The 23,196-nt window shown below is 43.9% G+C and overlaps 1 protein-coding gene across 1 annotated transcript in view; it reads right to left on the reverse strand.

The window, feature by feature from the left end:
- The window catches only part of LOC128693114 (glutamate receptor ionotropic, kainate 2-like), a 769,231-nt gene that overhangs the window by 322,696 nt on the left and 423,339 nt on the right, over positions 1–23,196 (reverse strand). Inside the window, exon 8 of the mRNA XM_070089531.1 lies at positions 3,175–3,327. Within this exon, the coding sequence (XP_069945632.1) occupies positions 3,175–3,327 (153 nt within the window). The remainder of the gene's footprint in view (positions 1–3,174; positions 3,328–23,196) is intronic.

Here is a 23,196-nt window from a genome sequence, read left to right on the forward strand (position 1 = left end):
TATAAGCTTAAAGATAATGGGAGCCCTTCGATTGAACTTTGTATAGAAAGGGGTTTAGTTATAGGTAATACATATTTTAAGAAAAAGAGGATAAATAAGTATACAAGATATGATTTTGGGCGAAATGACAGTAGTTTCTTGGATTATGTATTGGTAGATAAAAGACTATTGAGTAGACTTCAGGATGTACATGTTTATAGAGGGGCCACAGATATATCAGATCACTTTCTAGTTGTAGCTACACTGAGAGTAAAAGGTAGAGGGGATACAAGAAAATTAGAAGCAGCAAGTAAAAGAGAGGTGAAGGTTTATAAACTAAAGGAGGAGGCAGTTAGGGTAAGATATAAACAACTGTTAGAGGATAGATGGGCTAGTGAGAGTATAGGCAATGGGGTCGAAGATGTATGGGGCAGGTTTAAAAATGTAGTGTTAGAGTGTTCAGCAGAAGTTTGTGGTTAGAGGAAAGTGGGTGCAGGAGGGAGAAGAGCGATTGGTGGAATGATGATGTAAAGAGAGTAGTAAGGGAGAAAAAGTTAGCTTATGAGAGGCTTTTACAAAGTAGAAGTAATGCAAGGAGGAAGGTGTATATGGGGAGAAAAAATAGGTTAAGAGATTGGTGAAGCAATGTAAAAAGAGAGCAAATAAGATAGTGGATGAGATGTTATCAACAAATTTTGTTGAAAATAAGAAAAAGTTTTGGAGTCAGATTATAAGTTGAGAAAGTCTAGAGAACGAATGGATTTGTTAGTTAAAAATAAGAGAGGAGAGTTATTAAATGGAGAGTTAGAGGTAACGGGAAGATGGAGGGAATATTTTGAGGAATTGTTAAATGTTGATGAAGATAAGGAGGCTGTGATTTCGTGTATAGGAAAGGAGAAATAATATCTTGTAGGAGTGAGGATGAGCCAGTTGTGAGTGTGGGGGAAGTGCGTGAGGCAGTGGATAGAATGAAAGGGGGTAAATGAACTGGGATTGATGGGATAAAGTTAGAAATATTAGAAGCAGGTGGGGATATAGTTTTGAAGTGGTTGGTGCTTTTATTAAATAAATGTATGGAAGAGGGTAAGGTGCCCAGGGATTGGCTGAGAGCATGCATATTTCTTTATATAAAGGCAAAGGGGGCAAAAAAGAGTGCAAAAATTATAGGGGAATTAGTCTGCTGAGTATACCCTGTACAGTGTATGGTAGAGCTATTACTGAAAGAATTAAGAGTAAGACTGAGAATAGGATAGCAGATGAACAAGGAGATTTTAGGAAAGGTAGCGGGTGTGTAGACCAAGAGTTTACAGTGAAACATATAAGAAAACAGTATATAGATAAGGAAAAATAGGCTTTTCTGACGTTTATGGATTTGGAAAAAGCGTATGACAGGGTGCATAGGGGGGCAATGTGGCAATGGAATAGGAAGTAGGTTACTGAAAGCAGTGAAGAGCTTTTACGAGGATAGGGAGGCTCAGGTTAGAGTATATAGACGATAAGGAGACTATTTTCCAGTAAAAGTAGGCCTTAGACAAGGATGTGTGATGTCACCGTGGTTATTCAATATATTAATAGATGGAGTTGTAAATTAAGTGTGTTGGCAAGATGTCTGGGGTTAAAAGATAAAGAAACAAACATAAAGTGGGAGTTGTCACAATTGGTCTTTGCTGATGACACTGTGGTCTTGGGAGATTCTGAAGAGAAGTTGCAGAGGTTGGTGGATGAGTTTGGTAGGGTATGTTAAAGAAGGAAATTAAAAGTGAATATAGGAAAAAGTAAGGTAATGAGGATAACAAAAAAATTAGGTGACGAAAGATTGGATATCAGATTGGAGGGAGAGAGTACGGAGGAGGTGAATGTGTTCAGGTATTTAGGAGTGGACGTGTCAGCAGATGGGTCTGTGAAAGAATTGATCAAAGAAAAAAGGTGAGTGGTGCACTTAGGTGTCTGTGGAGACAATGAACTTTGTCCATGGAAACAAAGAGGGGTATATATGAGAGTATAGTTATACCAACACTTTTATATGGGTGTGAAACATGGGTGATGAATGTTGCAACAAGGAGAAGGCTGGAGGCAGTGGAGATGTCATGTGTGAGGGCAATGTGTGGTGTGAATATAATGCAGAGAATCCGTAGTTTGGAAATTAGGAGGAGGTGTGGGATTAAAAAACTATTAACCAGATGGCTGATGAGAGGTTGTTGATATGGTTCAGACATGTAGAGAAGATAAAAGAAAATATAATGACTTCGAGAGTGTATAAATCTCTAGTAGTGGGAAGGTGGGGTAGGGGTCGGCAGGAAGGGTAAAGGAGGTTTTGCGTGCGAAGGGCTTGGACTTCCAGCAAGCATGCTTGAGCATGTTAGGTAGGAGCGAATGGAGGCAAATGATTTTTAGGACTTGATGTGCTGTTGGAGTGTGAGCAAGGTAACATCTATGAAGGGATTCAGGGAAATTGCCTTAATCATATCAGAATGTCATTGAAGTCCTGATGCATTAAATGTTTTTCCTCTGAAAAGTTTTTCATGCACTTAACATGTTTCTTGAGACTGACTTTGCTTATTCACCTGAGAGTTTTCTTCGCACTGACTTACATCATGTGACTTTCTCTCTGAAGTGCACCACGATGTGGACTAAATACTCTTTTGTTTTTATTTGTTAAATTTTCTTAATGCTGGTTTGTTTATTGCAACGAACAATATTTATTACACCTTTGTATATGTGCTTATTTTTCTGGTCATTGGCAAGTGATGTTGGGGCGTGAGCAAGCTAACATTTATAAAGGGATTTAAGGGAACCGTACAGCCAGACTTGAGTCGTGAGACGTACAGCGGCGGCACTCTGAACTAGTGTTGAGGATGGTGTAGAGTGGAAGAACTCTTATGTCAGGGAACTGATGGCAAGAGAACAAATAAATGTCTGACGATCTGAGCAAATATATATACTACTACAGCAGTGAATATAAGATAAGGTTTTTCATTCATAAGAACATAAAGCCACAATACCGTGACTGGAACACAAATATCCCGCACATAGGAGAAACTTAACTAGTCTTACTAGTCAGGCTTGTTAATAACCCAAGTGTGGATTATTTAAATATAACTGCATGTAAATTGGATCACAAAATCTCACCCATTTGTCTCGTTCCTCAGGATGTAAGTGCTGCTGTTGTTCTTAATACTTTATATAAACACTTACCCACTTCATGTAGTTGATGAGGGAGTTACCATGTACCCAGGTGACATCTCCGTCACACTCCAGCGGCGTCACGTCAATATGTCGCGACCGATCAAGATCATCCAGTGCTTTAGCAAAGAGCTGTACAGCATCGTACATGAGCGCTACCTCCGTCTGTGAAGAAAACCCCTAACTCACTTATCTAAGAAAAAAATATATAATTTTTACAGCTCGTTACTGTTATTAAAATATTTCTTGTTTCTACACGATGATAACACTTACGCTGTGTTTTTTATAGGGCTCCACTTTAATATATAATTTTTTCTCGCATACGGGTAGGCCCCGCTTATACAGCAGGTTAGGTTCCAGGCTACTGTAGGCCCCGCTTATACAGCAAGTTAGATTCCGGGATAAAGTAGGCCTCGCTTATACAGCAGGTTAGGTTCCAGGCTACTGTAGGCCCCGCTTATACAGCAAGTTAGGTTCCTGGCTACTGTTTTAAAGCAAAAATCACTGTAAGTGAAAAATAGCCTTTTTAATCACTTTAAAATGCATATACAACTGTGATAACTTATTTGCACTACCATACATCAAGTGAACAATAAAGCTAGGTCTAAAAATTGCATATACAGTACACACATTACTTACCTTAAATTATTTTCCTCCTCAGCTTATAGTGAGTCGCGAAATAAGTCTGAAGAAATGAATAGATATAAGTGTAGACTTCAGCGCTAGAGAAATATACAGGGAAGCGCAGTACTACACTGTGGACACGTTACAGGCAGGTCAGGCGACTTTATCATTTGAAGAGCATCGATGTTGGTCGTTAGCATCTCCATTACTTGATGCAGTTGGCAGATCGATAGCATCGAACTGCAAGCTGTGCCAAGTAATGACAAATGGTTCAGAGAACCGACAGGTTGATAAATCAGATACATTTGTAACACCTGGGTATCTTTACTGAGAAGGAGATTGAGGTAATCAGTATCTGAGACTGGAGTCCATGTATTTAAAGTCCATGAATCTTAACAAGAATACAGCACGTTCGCGACAGAGAGGCTTATATACTGCAGAGAGGTGAGGTGAAGCAGTCGTAGAAGCGTCATCTAGGTCTAGGCAAGCTTCACTTCACATGTCTGCAGTATATATAATCCTTCTTAGCGAATGTCCTGCGAGTTATTAAGTTTATTTTAAGTTCATTGTTAGGAAAGCATTCTCTTGTCCGTCTGGATGATGTAGTTGTATACTCTATTACCCTTCCAAACCATTTTTATCTTAACAATAACAAGTAACTACTACATTAGTCAGACTTTAAGATGAAATCTAAGAAATGTAAACTAGAAGCCAAATCATATGAGTTTCTGGGAATTTTCATCAGCTCAAAAGATATAAAGCCGAAGCCATGGAAAAAAATATTTATCAAAAAAAGCAAACATACTGTGTATTTTAACTTACAGCAAATTAAAGGCAGAGTTCATCAGTCAACCAGATTTAGTCATCACTGATGACTAAATCTGGAATTCAGTCCCCTGAGGGACCGACTACCTCAAAACTAGGTATGAAAGTGTGATGGAGTGATTATATCTCTTTGTATCTCTACAGCTTCTGCTGCCTACTCAGTATTCGACTGAAGAAACCAAGTAAAGGCGATACGTTTCGGAATAAATGTACATAATTGTTGCACATTTGTTTAAATTACCAATTTGTCACTATTAAATACCATTATTGTATCCGCATCGTAGATGTCATGGTGGAGTTTCTAACTCTCGGCCTGTTTCCCTAAGATACTCTATAACTCTAGAGCTTCCCCTCAAATACTCTCTAACTCTAGAGCTTTCCCACAGTTACTATGCAAGTCTAGAGTTTCCCCTCAGATACTCTATAATCATAGAGCTTCCCCTCAGATACTATATGACTCTGAAGCTTTCCTTGACATTCTTTATAACCATAGAGCTTCCAATCAGACACTCTGTAACCCTAAAGCTTCCAACCAGATACTCTATAAGCATAAAGTTTTCCATCAGATACTCGGTAAACCTAGAGTTTGTAATCATGAAGCTGATGGAGTCAAGTTTAGGAGGCATGGTCGTGCCTACAAGAAACACAAGCTTAGGAAGCATAGTTGTGACTACGAGAAACACAAGCTTAGGAGGCAAAGCCGTGACTACCAGAAACAGAAGCTTAGGAGGCAAGGTCGTGACTACCAGAAACACAAGCTTAAGAGGCAGTGTAGTGACTACCAGAAACATAGGCTTAGGAGGAAGGGTCGTGACTACCAGAAAGACAGGCTTAGGAGGCATGGTCGTGACTTCCAGAAAGACAGGCTTAGGAGGCATGGTCGTGACTACCAGAAAGACAGGCTTAGGAGGCATGGTCGTGACTTCCAGAAAGACAGGCTTAGGAGGCATGGTCGTGACTACCAGAAAGACAGGCTTAGGAGGCATGGTCGTGACTTCCAGAAAGACAGGCTTAGGAGGCATGGTCGTGACTTCCAGAAAGACAGGCTTAGGAGGCATGGTCGTGACTTCCAGAAAGACAGGCTTAGGAGGCATGGTCGTGACTTCCAGAAAGACAGGCTTAGGAGGCATGGTCGTGACTTCCAGAAAGACAGGCTTAGGAGGCATGGTCGTGACTTCCAGAAAGACAGGCTTAGGAGGCATGGTCGTGACTTCCAGAAAGACAGGCTTAGGAGGCATGGTCGTGACTTCCAGAAAGACAGGCTTAGGAGGCATGGTCGTGACTACCAGAAAGACAGGCTTAGGAGGCATGGTCGTGACTTCCAGAAAGACAGGCTTAGGAGGCATGGTCGTGACTACCAGAAAGACAGGCTTAGGAGGCATGGTCGTGACTTCCAGAAAGACAGGCTTAGGAGGCATGGTCGTGACTTCCAGAAAGACAGGCTTAGGAGGCATGGTCGTGACTTCCAGAAAGACAGGCTTAGGAGGCATGGTCGTGACTTCCAGAAAGACAGGCTTAGGAGGCATGGTCGTGACTTCCAGAAAGACAGGCTTAGGAGGCATGGTCGTGACTTCCAGAAAGACAGGCTTAGGAGGCATGGTCGTGACTTCCAGAAAGACAGGCTTAGGAGGCATGGTCGTGACTTCCAGAAAGACAGGCTTAGGAGGCATTGTCGTGACTTCCAGAAAGACAGGCTTAGGAGGCATGGTCGTGACTTCCAGAAAGACAGGCTTAGGAGGCATGGTCGTGACTTCCAGAAAGACAGGCTTAGGAGGCATGGTCGTGCCTACCACAAACACTAGCTTAAGAGGCATGGTCGTGCCTACAAGAAACACAAGCTTAGGAAGCATAGTTGTGACTACGAGAAACACAAGCTTAGGAGGCAAAGCCGTGACTACCAGAAACACAAGCTTAGGAGGCAAGGTCGTGACTACCAGAAACACAAGCTTAAGAGGCAGTGTAGTGACTACCAGAAACATAGGCTTAGGAGGAAGGGTCGTGACTACCAGAAACACAAGGTTAGGAGGAAGGGTCGTGACTATCAGGAACACAAGCTTAGGAGGCAGGGTAGTGCCTACCAGAAACAAAGGCTAGGGGGCAGGGTCGTGACTAACAGAAACACAAACTAAGGAGGCAGGATAGTGCCTACCAGAAACACAAGGTTAGGAGTCAGTTTCGTACTTACCAGAAACGCAAGCTTGGGAGACAGGGTCGTGCTTACTAGAAACACAAGCTTAGGAAGCAGAGTCGTGCCTACAAGAAACACAAGCTTAGGAGGCATGTTCGTGCGTACCAGAAACACAAGCTTAGGAGGCAAGGTAGTGCCTACCACAAACACAAGCTTAGGAGGCAAGGTCGCGACTACCAGAAACACAAGCTTAGGAGGCAATGCCGTGACTACCAGTAAAACAAGCTTAGGAGGCATGGTAGTGCCTACCAGAAACACAAGCTTAGGAGGGATTGTCGTGACTACCAGAAACACAAGCTTAGGAGGCAGGGTTGTGACTATCAGAAATACAAGCTTAGGAGGCAGGGTGGTGCCTACCAGAAACACAGGCTAGGAGGCAGGGTCGTGACTACCAGAAGCAAAAGCTTAGGAGGCAGGGTGGTGCCTATCAGAAACACAAGCTTAGGAGGCAGGGTAGTGCCTACCAGAAACACGGGCTAGGAGACAGGGTCGTGACTACCAGAAAAACAAGCTTAGTAGGCAGAGTCGTCCCTACAAGAAACACAAGCTTAGGAGGCAGGGTAGTGCCTACCAGCAACACAAGCTTAGGAGGCAGGGTCGTGCCTACCAGAAACACAAGCTTAGGAGGCAGAGTCGTGCCCATCAGAAACACAAGCTTAGTAGGCATGGTTGTAACAACCAGTAACACAAGCTTAGGAGACAGTATCGTGACTACCAGAAACACAAGGTTAGGGGGCAGGGTGGTGGCTACCAGAAAAACAAGCTTAGGAGGCAGGGTGGTGCCTACCAGAAACACAGGTTAGGAGGCAGGGTCGTGACTACCAGAAGCAAAAGCTTAGGAGGCAGGGTGGTGCCTATCAGAAACACAAGCTCAGGAGGCAGGGTAGTGCCTACCAGAAACACGGGCTAGGAGACAGGGTCGTGACTACCAGAAAAACAAGCTTAGTAGGCAGAGTCGTCCCTACAAGAAACATAAGCTTAGGAGGCAGGGTAGTGCCTACCAGCAACACAAGCTTAGGAGGCAGGGTCGTGCCTACCAGAAACACAAGCTTAGGAGGCAGAGTCGTGCCCATCAGAAACACAAGTTTAGTAGGCATGGTTGTAACAACCAGAAACACAAGCTTAGGAGGCAGGGCCGTCACTACCAGAAACACAAGCTTAAGAGGCAGGGTCGTGACTCGCAGAAACACAAGCTTGGGATGCAGGGTCGTGACTACCAGAAACACAAGCTAACGAGGCAGGGTCGTGCCTAACAAAAACACAAGCTTAGGATGGAGGATCGTGAATATCAGAAGCACAAGCTTAGTAGGCAGAGTCGTGACTACCAAAAACATAAGCTAATGAGGCAGGGTCGTGACTTTCAGAAGCACAAGGTTAGGAAGCAGGCCGTGCCTACCAGAAACAAAAGCTTAGGAGGCAGGGTCGTGTCTATCAGAAACATAAGCTAATGAGGCAGGGTCGTGACTATCAGAAGCACAAGCTTAGGAGGCAGGTCGTGCCTACCAGAAACACAAGCTTAAAAGGCAGGGTCGTGCTTACCAGAAACACAAGTTCAGGAGGCAGGGTCGTGCCTACCAGAAACACAAGCTTGGGATTTCATGGTCGTGCCTACCAGAAACACAAGCTCAGGAGGCATGGTCGTGACTACCACAAGCACAAGCTTAGGAGGCATTGTCGTGACTACCAGAAATTCAAGCTCAGGAGGCAAGGCCGTGACTACCAAAAACACAAGATTAGGAGGCAAGTTCGCGACTACCAGAAACACAAGCTTAGGAGGCAGGGTAGTGCCTACCAGAAACACAGGCTTTGGAGGCAGGGTCGTGAATACCAGAAACACAAGCTTAGGAGGCAGGGTCGTGAATATCAGAAACACAATCTAGGAGGCAGATTAGTGCCTACCAGAAGCACTAGCTTAATAGGTAGGGTCGTGCCTACGAGTAACTCAGGCTAGGAGGCAGGGACGTGACTACCAGAAACACAAGCTTAGGAGGCAAGGTCGTGCCTACTAAAAACAGAAGATAGGAAGCTGGTTAGTGTCTACCAGACACATTAGCTTAGGAGTCAGGGTCGTGCCTACCAGAAACAGAAGCTTAGGAGGCATGGTTGTAACTTCCAGAAACACAAGCTTAGGAGGTAGGATCGTGACTACAAGGAACACAAGGTTAGGAGGCAGGGACGTGATTACTAGAAAAACAAGCTTAGGAGGCATTGTCGTGAATGCCAGAAACACAAGCTTAGGAGGCATGGTCGTGACTAAAGGAAACGCGAGGTTAATAGGCAGGTTCGTGACTACCAGAAACACAAGCTTAGGAGGCATGGTCACGATTTCCAGAAACACAGGGCTAGGAGGAATGGTCGTGAATACCAGAAACACAAGCTTAGGTGGCATGGTCATGACTACAAGAAACACAAGGTTAATAGGTAGGGTCGTGACTACTAGAAACACAAGCTTAGGAGGCATGGTCGCGACTTCCAGAAACACAAGGCTAGGAGGCAGGGTAGTAACTACCAGAAACACAAGCTCAGGAGGCATGGTCCTGACTAAAAGAAACACAAGGTTAATAGGCAGGGTCGTGACCACCAGAAACACAAGCTTAGGAAGCATGGTTGCGACTTCCAGAAACACAAGGTTAGGAGGCATGGTCGTGACTACCAGACACACAAACTTAAGAGGCATGGTTCTGTCTACCAGAAACACAAGTTTACGAGGCAGGGTCGTGACTAAGAGAAACACAAGCTTGTGAGGCATGGTCGTGACTTCCAGAAATACAAGTTTAGGAGGCAGGGTCGTGACTACGAGAAACAAGCTTTGGAAGGAGGGTCGTGACTATCAGAATCACAGGCTTAGGAGGCAGGGTCGTGACTATCAGAAACACAAGCTTAGGAGGCATGGTCGTGACTACAAGAAACACAAGGTTAATAGGCAGGGTCGTGACTTACAAAAAACGCGATTCTAAAAGCTTAGAGATCTCCAGTGAATACTAGAAAGGACTGCCCTTCTAGCATCCAGCCTGTTACTGGGTTTTCGTAACAATTAGTCAGTATCCTTGTCCAATTATCCATTAGAATTCAATATGATTCAATAGTGCTTCAGGATTACAACTGGTAGGCTACTAACTAGAGAAAATAAAATTTAATAAATTTATTAAGTATCGTCTAGAGGTATATCATCAAATTAAATTAAATTAATCAATTCAAACAAATTAATAATAATCACTTCTCTCGTATACAATAGTATTGTGCTGAAAGCACATATATCACATTTATAATTCTTAAGTACCGTCTGGTACATTAACATTTAATAAGATATTACAAATATGTACAAGTAAGTTTGTGTGTAGGTGTGTAAGTGCTCTAAGTAGTTCGCTATGTCTCACGCCTAGACTAGACTTAAACAAGTGACTGACAAAGTTCTCAAATAAACTAACTTCTTGACCAACTGGCAGTCAGAACAGTCTGCTTGAACAATAAAACGACTGATAAGCCGAACAACAATATAACAAGCAACTGCGACACAATCAGGATCAAGGAGATAATATAACGACACTAAGTAGGGACCATCTGCAGATCCTCCACAAAAGTCACAAAGCTCCCATACTACTGAATCTAAGTTTAGCATAAGAAAATACCCGACTGTGACAATACACAGATACCAGTACAAGTTAGGTCAGAAGCTACAGCTCAGGACCTGAGTTGCTCAGAGTGTCTAAGAGACACACAACCTCAGTACAAAGTCGAAAATCACTAAGTCTATACAATGTTCTGTGAACAGAGTTCTACAGAACTAACAAAGCTACAGAGACGATCCTCCAACAAGGGCCAATAAGGAAGAGTTAGGCACTTGTCAGGAATACATCCAACCACCAAGAGAGTCTAGACCAGACTGAATACTTCAAGCGAGGTGAGGACACCCCCCTTCCCCTCGATCACGTGATAGCTCCGTGGACAGCTGCAGCTCAGCAACAGAAGCCGGCAGGGAAACGAGCAAAGAGCGATAATTACAGTAGTTAGAAAATCAAGACTTGAACTTTGAGCACATAATATATGTATTACATCCTACCTAACAACATAACTAAGTCAAATGATAATATAAAGCAATATATTCACGATTTAGCTATAATCGTAAATATAAGCAGTATAAAATTATATGAAAAAGTAATATACATACATTGCAACCCATTCAGGGGTTGCAACAGTGACCACCAGAAACACAAGCTTAGGAAGCATGGTTGCGGCTTCCAGAAACACAAGGTTAGGAGGCATGGTCGTGACTACCAGACACACAAACTTAAGAGGCATGGTTCTGTGTACCAGAAACACAAGCTTAGGAGGCAGGGTCGTGACTAAGAGAAACACAAGCTTATGAGGCATGGTCGTGACTTCCAGAAATACAAGCTTAGGAGGCAGGGTCGTGACTACGAGAAACACAAGTTTTGGAAGGAGGGTCGTGACTATCAGAATCACAGGCTTAGGAGGCAGGGTCGTGACTATCAGAAACACAAGCTTAGAAGGTAGCATCGTGATTACCAGAAACACAAGCTTAAGGCACAGGGTCGTGCCTAACAGAAACACAAACTTAGGAGGCCGGGTCGTGAATATCAGAAGCACCAGCTTAGTAGGCAGGGTCGATACTCTCATAAAGAGAAGTTTAGAAGGCAGGGTTGTGACTACCACAAACACAAGCTAATGAGTCAGGGTCGTGACTATCAGAAGCACAAGGTTAGGAGGCATGGTCGTATCTACACAAAACACAAGCTTGGAAGGCAGTGTCGTGCCTCCCAGAAGCACAAGCTTAAGAGGCATTGTCGTTCCTGCCAGAAGCACAAGCTTAGGAGGCATGGTCGTGCCTTAGAGAAACACAAGCGTAGGATTTAATTTTCGTGCCTACCAGAAACACAAGCTCAGGAGGCACGGTCGTGCCTATCAGAAACACAAGCGTAGGATTTAATTTTCGTGCCTACCAGAAACACAAGCTCAGGAGGCACGGTCGTGCCTATCAGAAACACAAGCGTAGGATTTCATGGTCGTGCCTACAAGAAACACAAGCTTAAGAGGCATTGTCGTGACTAATGCAAACACTAGCTCAGGAGGCATGGTCGTGACTACCAGAAATACAAGCTTAGAAGGCAAGGTTGTGACTACCAGAAACACAAGCTTTGGAGGCAAGGTTGCGACTACCAAAAACACAAGCTTATGAGGCAGGGTCGTGTCAACCAGAAACACAAACTTAGGAGTCAGAGTAGGGCCTACCAGAAACACAAGCTTAGGAGGCAGAGTCGAGCCTACCAGAAACACAAGCTTAGGAGGCAAGGTCGTGCCCACCACAAACACAAGCTTAGGAGGCATGGTTGTGATTATCAGAAACACAAGCTTAAGAGACAAGGCCGTGACTACCAGAAACACAGGCTTAGGAGGCAAAGTCGTGAATACGAGAAACACAAGCTTAGGAGGAAGGGTAGTGCCTACCAGAAGGACAGGCGTAGGAGGCAGTGTCGTGACTATTTGAAACACAAGCATAGGAGGCAGGGTAGTGCATACCAGAAACACAAGCTTAATAGACAGGGTCGTGACTACCAGAAACACAAGCTTAGGAGGCAGGTTCGTGCCTACAAGAAACACAAAGTTAGTAGGCAGGGTAGTGCCTACCACAAACTCAAGCCTTAGAGAAAGGGATGTGCTTACCTGAAACACAAGCTTAGGAGGCAGGGTCGTTACTACCAGATACACAATCTTAGGAGGAAGGGTAGTGCCTACTTGAAACACAAGCTTAGGAGGCAGGCTAGTGCCAATCAAAAACACAAGCTTATGAGGCTGAGTCGTGTCTAACATAAACACAAGCTTAGGAGGCAGGGTCGTGCCTGCCAGAAACAAGCTTAAAAGGCAGGGTTGTGACTACCAGAAACACAAACTTAGGAGGCAGGGTCGTGACTATCAGAAACACAAGCTTAAGGGGCAGGGTCATGACTACCAGAAACACAAGCTTAGGAGGCAGGGTCGTGACTATCAGAAACACAAGCTTAGGATGCATGATGGTGACTATCAGAAACACAAGGTTAGGAGGCATGGTCGTTACTACCAGAAACACAAGCTTAATAGGCATGGTAGTGACTTCTAGAAACACAGGCTTATCAGGCAGCATCGTGGCTGCCAGAAACACAAGCTTACGAGGCAGTGTAGTGCCTACCAGAAACAGAGGGTTAGGAGGCAGCGTCGTGAATACCAGAAACACAAGCTTAGGAGGCAGGGTCGTGACTATCAGAAAAACAAGCATATGAGGCAGGTTAGTGCATAACAGAAACAGTTGCTTAGGAGGCAGGGTCGTGCGTACCAGAAACACAAGCTTGGGAGTCAGGATAGTGCTTACCAGAAACACAAGCTTAGGAGGCAGAGTCGAGCCTACCAGAAACACAAGCTTAGGAGGCAAGGTCGTGCCCAACACAAACACAAGTTTAGGAGGCATGGTCGTAATTACCACAAATCGAAGCTTAAGAGACAAGGCCGTGACTACCAGAAACACAAGCTTAGGAGGCAAAGTCGAGTGTACGAGAAACACAAGCTTAGGAGGAAGGGTAGTGCCTAGCAGAAGCACAGGCTTAGGAGAAGGGTCGTGACTATTAGAAACACAAGCTTAGGAGGCAGGGTAGTGTATAAAAGAAACGAAAGCTTAGGAAACAGGGTCGTGACTACCAGAAACACAAGCTTAGGAGGCAGATTCGTGTCTACAAGAAACACAGATTTAGGAGGCAGGGTAGTGCCTTCCAGAAACACAAGCCTTGGAGGCAGAGTTGTGCTTACCAGAAACACAAGCTTAGGAGGCAGAGTCGCTACTACCTGATACACAATCTTTAGAGGAAGGGTAGTGCCTACATGAAACACAAGCTTAGGAGGCAGGCTAGTGCCCATCAGGAACACAAGCTTAGGAGGCTGAGTCGTGTCTAACAGAAACACAAGCTCAGGAGGCAGGGTCGTGCCTACCAGAAACAAGCATAGGAGGCAGGGCCGTGACTACCAGAAACACAAGCTTATGAAGCAAGATCGTTACTACCAGAAATACAAGGTTACGAGGAAGGGTCGTCACTACCAGAAACACATGCTTAGGATTCATGGTAGTGACTATCAGAAACACAAGGTTAGGAGGCATGGTCGTGACTACCAGAAACACAAGCTTAAGAGGCATGGTAGTGACTTCTAGAAACACAGGCTTATCAGGCAGCATCGTGACTGCCAGAAACACAAGCTTAAGAGTCATGGTTGTGACTGCCAGAAACACAAGCTTTGGAGGCAGCATTGTGAATACCAGAAACACAAGCTTTGGAGGCATGGTCACGACTTCCATAAATACAAGCTTAAGAGGCAGGGTCGCTACAATCAGAATCACAAGTTTAGGCGGAATGATCATGAATACTAGAAACTCAAGCTTAGGAGGCATGGTCGTGCCTACCAGAAGCACAAGCTTAAGAGGCAGGGTCGTGACTTTCAGAAGCACAGGCTTAGGAGACAGGGTCGAGCCTATAAGTAACACAAGCTTATGAAGCAGGGTCGTGCCTTATAGAAACACAAGTTTAGGAGGCAGGACCGTGTATACCAGAAACACAAGCTTAGGAGGCAGGGTCGTGCCTTCCTGAAACATATGCTTAGGAAGTAGGGTCATGCCTACCAGAAACACATGCTTACGAGGCACTGTTATGCCTACCAGAAACACAAGCTTAGGAGGCAGGATCGTGAATATCAGAAACACAAGCTTAGGAAGCAGGGTCGTGACTACCAGAAACACAAGCTTAGAAGGCAGGGTCGTGAATATCAAAAGCACAAGCTTAGGATGCAGGGTCGTGACGATCAGAAACACAAGCTTAGAAGGCAGGGTCGCGATTACGAGAAACACAAGATTAGGAGGGATGGTGGTGCATACCAGAAACACAAGCTTAGGAGGCAGGGTAGTGCCTGCCTGAAACACAAGCTTAGGAGGTAGAGTCGTTCCTACCACAAACCCAAGCTTAGGAGGCATGGTCGTGACTACCAGAAACATAATGTTAGGAGGCTAGGCTATGACTACCAGAAACACATGCTTAGGAGGCAGGGTAGTTCCTACGAGAAGCACAGGCTTAGTAGGCAGGGTCGTGCCTCCCAGAAACACAAGCATAGGAGGCAGGGTCATGACTACCAGAAACATAAGCTTTTGAGTCATGGTCGTGAAAATCAGAAGCACAAGCTTAGGAGGCAGGGTCGTGACTATTATAAACACAAGCTTAGGAGGCAAGGTCGTAACTACCAGATACACAATCTTAGGAGGAAGGGTAGTGCCTACATGAAACACAAGCTTAGAAGGCAGGCTAGTGGTGGAGGCTGAGTGGTGTCTAACAGAAATACAAGCTTAGGAGGCTGGGTCATGCCTACCAGAAACAAGCTTATGAGGCAGGGTCGTGACTACCAAAAACACAAGCCTTAGGAGGCAGGGTCGTGACTTTCAGAAGCACAGGCTTTGGAGACAGGACCGTGAATAACAGAAACACAAGCTTAGTAGGCATGGTCGTGCCTTAGAGAAACACAAGCGTAGGATTTCATGGTCGTGCCTACCAGAAACACAAGCTTAGGAGGCATGGCCGTGGTTATCAGAAACACAAGCATAGGATTTCATGTTCGTGTCTACAAGAAACTCAAGCATTGGAGGCATTGTCGTGATTAACACAAACACAAGCTTAGGAGGCATGGTCGTGGCTACCAGAAATACAAGCTTAGGAGGCAAGGTCGCGACTACAAGAAACACAAGCTTTGGAGGCAGGGTAGTCCATAACAGAAACACAGTTTTAGGAGGCAGGGTCGCGACTTCCAGGAACACAAGGTTAGGAGGCAGGGTCGTGACTACGACAAACACAAGCTTAGGAGGAATGGTCCTGACTTCCAGAAACACAAGGTTAGGAAGCAGAGTCGTGACTACCAGAAACACAAGCTCAGGAGGCATGGTCGTGACTTCCAGAAATAGAAGCATAGGAGGCAGGGTCGTGACTACCAGAAACATAAGTTTAGGAGGCAGCGTCGTGCCTTCCAGAAACACAAGCTTAGGTTGCAGGATCATGCCTACAAAAACACAGGCTTAGGAGGCAGGTTCGTGCCTACCAGAAACGCAAGCTAGGGAGGAAAGGACGTGCCTACCTGAAACACATGCTTAGGAGGTAAAGTCGTACCTAACAGAAACACAAGCTTAGGAGGCAGGGTAGTGCCTACCAGAAAAACAAGCTTAAGGGCATGGTTGTGACTTCCAGAAACAGAAGCTTGTGAGACAGGGTCGTGCCTACCACAAACACAAGCTTAGGGGGCATGGTTGTGACTACTACAAACACAAGCTTAGGAGTCAGGGTCGTGTCTACCAGAAACAAAAACTTAGGAGGCAAGTTCGTGACTACGAGAAACGCAGGCTTATGAGGCACGGTTGTGAATACCAGAAACACAAGTTTGAGACGCAGGGTCGTGACTACCAGAAACACTAGCTTACGGGGCAACGTCGTGAATACGACAAATAGAAGCTTAGCAGGATGGGTAGTGCATACCGGAAACACAGGCTTAGAAGGCAGGGTCGTGACTATCAGAAACACAAGCTTAGGAGGCAGTTTAGTGCATAACAGGAACAAAAGCTTAGGAGACAGGGTGGTGACTACAAGAAACACAAGCTTAGGAGGCAGGTTCGTGCCTACAAGAAACACAAAGTTAGGATGCAGGGTAATGCCTCCCAGAAACACAAGCTTTGGAGGTAAGGTTGTGCTTACCAGAAACACATGCTTAGGATGCAGGGTCGTTACTTCCAGAAACACAAGGTTACGAGGCAGGGTAGTGCTTACTAGAAACACAAGCTTAGGAGGCAGGCTAGTGCCAACCTGCAACAGAAGCTTAAGAGGTAGAGTCGTGTCTACCAGAAACACAAACTTAGGAGGCAGGGTCGTGCCTACCAGAAACAAGCTTAGGAGGCTGGGTCGTGACTACCAGAAACACAATCTAGGAGGCAGGTTAGTGCCTACCAGAAACCTATCCTTATCAGGCATGGTTGTAAGTTTCTGAAACAAAAGCATAGCTTAGGAGTCTGGGTCGTGGCAAACAGAAACACAAGCTTAGGAGGCATAGCCGTGACTACAAGAAACAAAAGCTTAGGAGGCATGTTCGTGACTACCAGAAACACAAGGTTAGGAGTCAGGGTCATGACTACCTGAAACAAAAGCTTGGTAGACATGGTTGTGACTGCAAGAAAAACAAGCTTACGAGGCAGGGTCGTCACTACCAAAAATATAAGCTAAGGAGACAGGGTCGTGACTCCAAGAAACACAAGCTTATTAGGCTTTGTCAAGACTTTCAGAAATAAAAGCTTGGAGGCAGGGTCGTGACTACCAGAAACACAAGCTTAGGAGGCAGGGTCATGACTACCAGAAATATTAGCTTAAGATGCACGGTCATGCCTACCAGAAACACAAGCTTAGTAGCCAGGGTCGAGCCTACCAGAAACACAGGCTTAGAAGGCAGGGTCGTGCTTACCAGAAACACAAGCTTGTGTGGGAGAGTCATGCCTACCAGGAGTCGTACCACCAACGAGAAACACAAGCTAAGGAGGCAGGGTCGTGACTACAAGAAGCACAAGCTTAGGAAGCAGTGTCGTGCCTACCAAAAACACAAAATTAGGAGACACGGTCATGATTACCAGAAACACAGGCTTACGAGGCACGGTTGTGACTATCTGAAACACAAGCTTGGAATGCAGTGTCGTGACTACCAGAAACACAAGCTTATGAGGCATTGTTGTAACTACCAGAAACACATGGGTAGAAGACATGGTTGTGACTACAAGAAACAGAAACATAGAAGGAAGGGTCGTTGTGAGGGAAAAGTTCAATAGATAGGTGTAGAGGGAATATATATAGTAACAGTAGTTTCACTGCCGGCTACTAGTTAACGTAGGGTAAGTCAATCTCCCGTTTTTCCCGCCTTTTCTCCCCCTCCCTGAAATTGATAGTTTGACTGCCGGCTGCTTGTTAAGGTAGGGTCAGTCTAGCTCCCACTATCCCTTCCCCTCCCTCTCCCCCCCCCCGAAAGGTGACGTGTGGGGCTCTGGTTAAACAGTAAATCACTAGACTCACAGCTCCCAACTCTACTGTAAGTACATGCCTGCCTTGTATTCTAGTGGATTTATTGGTTGAAAGCTTCACTTTTGACCAATAATAAACTTAGTCCTTTCAGTCTTGCTCTAGGTTGACTGTTGTAATAATCACCACGTCTTTTGAATATTGTACACTACCATGAAGAGTGATTATTTAAGCAGTGGGTAACCTGTCTATCTTTCCAGCTTGGATGTCAGAGAGGGTCACCTGGCAATCAACGAGTAGAATAGGAGAAGGACTAATGTCCAGAGACTTCTCCATTTTGTATTGAACTACCTGTGCACCTGTATGAAATTGCAGGACGTAACTCCACAGCATTGCAGCGGTAAAGAACCTGCTTTCCTGTCTTCGGGATAGAATGCTCACTGGTATACTGTGAAGAACTAGCCAGTGGATGGTCACCAACACCTGCGACCCCCCCCTTATCATCAGCAACGGCTACGGTTTCAACAACAGTGTCACCAACACCAGACACCATTGTAGATATTAGTGTTGAGTTCAAATGTTATTTTATTCATTTCATTTTTCATTTTTCTTTCAAATAGGATATACCTTTCATGTTTTGTTGTTTTATGTTTGATTTAATAAATAGTGTTTATCTTTGTGAATTATTATTTCTTTTTCTATTCATTAATTTTCCTGAGGAGGAGCCAGCCTGAGTAATACTGACTGAAGTTGTTACAGGGCTGAGTAAGCCTTCACAAGTGGCGACCTTGCCAGGATTAACGCTACTGAATCAAGATTCAACTCCATCTCGAATCTGCCATTGGAACTTCAACGCCGCATACCACAGACGGTTACCACCAGCCATGAGTAATCATTCTCTATGGTAGGACTACAGTACAGGTATTTGAAAGATTTGGTGATTGTTATAGTCTCAATTTATTGTAAGTCAAGTCAGGCAGGATATAATATTTAATTCTGCCACCTTTTTGGAGCTTGAAACACTTTGGAGGATTAGACTCTAGGGACCCGAGATTTTCCTGTGACAACTTGTTTCATTGAGCTCTTTATTGTATCAAGGGAACTGTCATAGGACATTCTTGATTTGTTGGTGAGAAGATTGGATGGTCAAGGGACCCCATTCTACTTACTGTTTGCTCAGAGCCGGCATAGAACCCTTCGTTTTCGTTAATACATATTGTTTAATTGAAGCAGGGATCGAGCCCTCTGGTTTACTTACAGTTTGAGAGGAGCAGGAATTGAACCCTCCGTTTTCTTTAATACCCGTTTCATTTCCCCTGATAGTTTAAGTTATTCTTGCAAGTATGGATGAATACCAGTTTTGGATGAACGCTGGAAGTAAGTTAGGAATAACAGGGAAAAATTTAGAATCTTTCATTAGTGCTAAGATCCTGGAAAGACTTGAAAGGGAGAGAATTGAGAGAGAAGAAAGACAGTTAGAAAGGGAAAGAGAAGAAGAAAAGGAGAGAGAGAGAATCGAAAGAGAAGAGAAAAAGGAGAAAGAGAGAATTGAGAGTGAAATCCGAGAAAGACAGTTAGAAAGAGAGCGAGAAGACCAAAAAGAGCGTGATAGACTTGATCGTGAGGAAAGAGCTAGAGTACGTGAAGAACAGGTTAAATTAAGAGAACTTGAGGAAAGAGCAAGGGATAGAGAAGTTGGAAAATCTCGCCTTGAATTAGAGAATAAAAAGTTAACTTTTACACAACAATTAGAGGAAGGAGTAATGGAACAACGTGCAGTCAGTGTACATATTCCAACACCTAATTTACCTCCCTTCACAGAGGGGGAAGACATAACTTCATACATTATCAGGTTTGAAAATACCGCTACCCTCTGTGAATGGCCTGCTGACACCTGGGCTACCAGGTTAGGAATGTTATTTTCTGGTACAGCCTTAAATATCTATGCAACTTTGTCGCAGGATATCATATGTAATTATAACCTACTAAAGAAGGCAATCCTTAAAGCATATCAAAAAAACCACTAATTCTTACAGGAAAGATTTCAGGTATGCCACCTTACAGCCTGGCCAGAACTTTCAACAGTTACAGGTAACACTCTTTCGTTTGTTCGACTTTTGGATAGAGTTCAGGAATTGATCACAGTTATGAATCTCTTAGAGACTTCATGGTTGCTGACCAGTTCCTGACAGCTCTTCCCCATCAGATACGAACATTCATCAGAGAACGTAACCTGATTAAAGCTGAGGAAGTTGCTGAGGCTGCTGACCTGTATGCTGAGGCTCACAATTCCTATAAAAACCTAAAGGGATCGAACCCTAAGGGCAAGGGTTCACCAGACGTTAAGAAATCAAAGCCTCTAGTGGAAAGTAAAATGACTTCTTTTATTCCTGTTTGTCATTTGTGTGGTGTTAAGGGACATAAACGTCCAGATTGTCCTTCTAAGAAGGTCCAAAAAGTTGGAAGATGTTTTAAAGACTGTAATGACCAAGCACCCTTCTGTTCAGGAACAGTTAATGGACTTAATGTATCTACCATTTTACGAGACACTGGATGCACATGTATAGTCATTTCTGATAAGCTGTTCCCTAACCTTAAAGAAACTCATTCCTCTGCTATACTTTCAGACTACTTGGGCCGTACGGACACTTTTCCTACCATCCGTTGTTACATTAGGTCTAAATGGTTCACAGGTTGGTCTGAAGCCGTACTAGCTCCCATCACTTCTTGCTCCGTACTAATAGGTAATGTAAAAGGTGCCATTCTTCCTTCTAAGCTTGACCTGTCAGCACCAAAGATGGATATAAGTGTTTCAAATCCTCTTCCTGTAGAGTCAGAGAAGCCCCTCGAAAGTTCAGATGAGACAATGTCTCGTGAGATTCATGTGGGATTAAAAACCAGTGATACTACTCTAGAAAGTGAGGAAGTAGGATCACCGGTTCACTTGTTAGATGAAAGTGAAGATATCACCTCCGATACCATAAATGTCTTGACTAGGGCTCAGACCAAAGCCCAGGCTTCTCCTACTGTCCATCCTTTGATTTTCCCTGACTTTAAGCCTTTAGATATATCGAAGGACTCCTTTGTCAAGTTACAACGTAATTGCCCTTCTCTTCAGAATTGCCATAATGCCGCTAAACAAAATCAAGTTATCCAAAGGAAAAACTTTTCATATAAATTTGAATACATAAAAGGTATCTTGTACAAGTCAGTATTCAAATTAAATTCAGATGAGACAGACTATTCCATCTTAGTTGTTCCAAGTCATTGCAGAGAGACTGTTCTTAAAATGTCTCATGACCTGCCAGTGGCCGGACATTTCTCGCATCCTAAAACCTTAAATAAAATTAGGGAAACCTATTTTTGGCCAAAAATGTCCTCAGATGTCACTACTTATTGTAGATCGTGTAAAGTTTGCCAACTGTCATCCTCCCGAGGTACCAGGCGAGTACCTATGGTCAAAATGCCTATCTTTACGGTACCGTTTGAAAGAGTAGCTATTGACATCGTTGGTCCTTTATCTCCACTTTCATCTGGGGGACATAGATATATATTAACATTGGTTGATTATGCTTCGAGTTTCCCTGAAGCCATACCCTTTAAGACCATAACTACTACAGAGGTGGCTGAAGCCCTTTTGTCCATCTTCTCCAGAGTGGGCATCCCTAGAGAAATTTTGTCTGACCGTGGGACACAATTCACATCTGACTTAATACAACATCTATACCAACTTCTAGGAGTGAAGCCTCTCTTCACCACACCCTATCATCCCAGCTGTAATGGGAAGATTGAGCGCCAGCATTCGATTCTCAAGTCCATTTTAAGGAAACTTTGCTCCCTTAAACCTAAGGAGTGTCATCGTCACCTACCCTGTGCTTTGTTTGCCATGAGGGAAGTTCCCTGTGACTCTTTGGGGTTTTCACCTTTTGAACTTCTCTATGGTAGACGGGCCAGAGGCACATTGTCCATCCTTCATGACTTATGGACTAATGAGGAGGTAAATGCTGAGGTTCAGTCTTCTTACCAGTTTCTCCTTGACCTTAGATCCAAACTTGAGGAGACCTCTGACATAGTTTCGAAAAACCTAAGCTTGTCAATGGACCAGTACAAAACCTATTTTGACTCCAAAAGTCAGAGGAGAAGTTTTAACGTAGGGGATGAAGTTCTTGTACTTTTGCCTATCAAGTCAAATAAATTATTAGTAGCATGGAAAGGTCCATATAAAGTATTAAAAATTTGTGGGAAAGTTGACTACCTCATAGAAGTCAAGGGGAAACCTAAGCTTTATCATATCAACTTCCTTAAGAAATATTACCGAAGAAATTCAGTTAACTGCCTTAACAACTTTGACTTAGTTTTTCCACACGAACTTGATAAGACAACTGAAGAATGTAAAGTGTGCGTAATTGACACCTCTAACTTAGACTATGATGAAGAACTACATGACTTGGTGACTCTTGACCACTCGGACGCAACCACCATTAATATTAATGAATCTTTGGATGACCATAAGAGACATGAACTACTTCAATGTGTGAGTAACTTTTCAGACGTCTTTACTGATATTCCAGGTGTTACCTCCACGGTAGTCCATAAAATTGACTTAGTGACGGACAATCCTATCAAACGAAAATTATACCCAGTTCCAGTTCACCTTAGGGATGCATTTGACCGAGAGGTAGACAAATTATTAAAACTAAAGATCATTGAACCTTCAGTATCTTCATATTGTTCACCAGTAGTCATGGTTAAGAAGGAGGATAATTCATATAGACTTGCTATTGACTTCAGAGGCCTTAATGCTATAACTCGGTGGGATGCTGAGCCTATGCCCTTAATAGATAGCGATCTACACAAATTTTATGACGCTTCCTTCTTTTCAGAGATTGATATTGCACAGGCATATCAAGTAATGTTAGATCCTTCTTCTAAGCAGTACACCGCTTTTCCTACACACCAAGGGCTGATGCAGTATAGAACTATGCTTCGGTTTGGTAACTGCCTGTGCTACCTACGTGAGACTGATGAGAAAGGTCTTGGGTAATATGCCAAATGTTTCAGTTTATTTTGATAACATTTACATAATGACATCCATGTGGGGCGAACATATCCAAACATTAACATGAGTTTTGCGTAGGTTATGCTCACATGGCCTCACTGCCAAGCCGAAGAAATGCTTCCTTGGGTATAACAAGATTAGATATCTTGGACTGATACTTTCTAATAACTCTCTGCAGCCTCTCCCCAGTAAGATCAAAGCTTTATTAGAATTTAAATTCCCCAAAACCAAGAAACTCATGCGTAGCTTTCTTGGTTCTGTAAATTTTTATGCAC

Source organism: Cherax quadricarinatus, chromosome 28 (assembly GCF_038502225.1).
Source record: "Cherax quadricarinatus isolate ZL_2023a chromosome 28, ASM3850222v1, whole genome shotgun sequence".
Lineage (NCBI taxonomy): Eukaryota > Metazoa > Arthropoda > Malacostraca > Decapoda > Parastacidae > Cherax > Cherax quadricarinatus.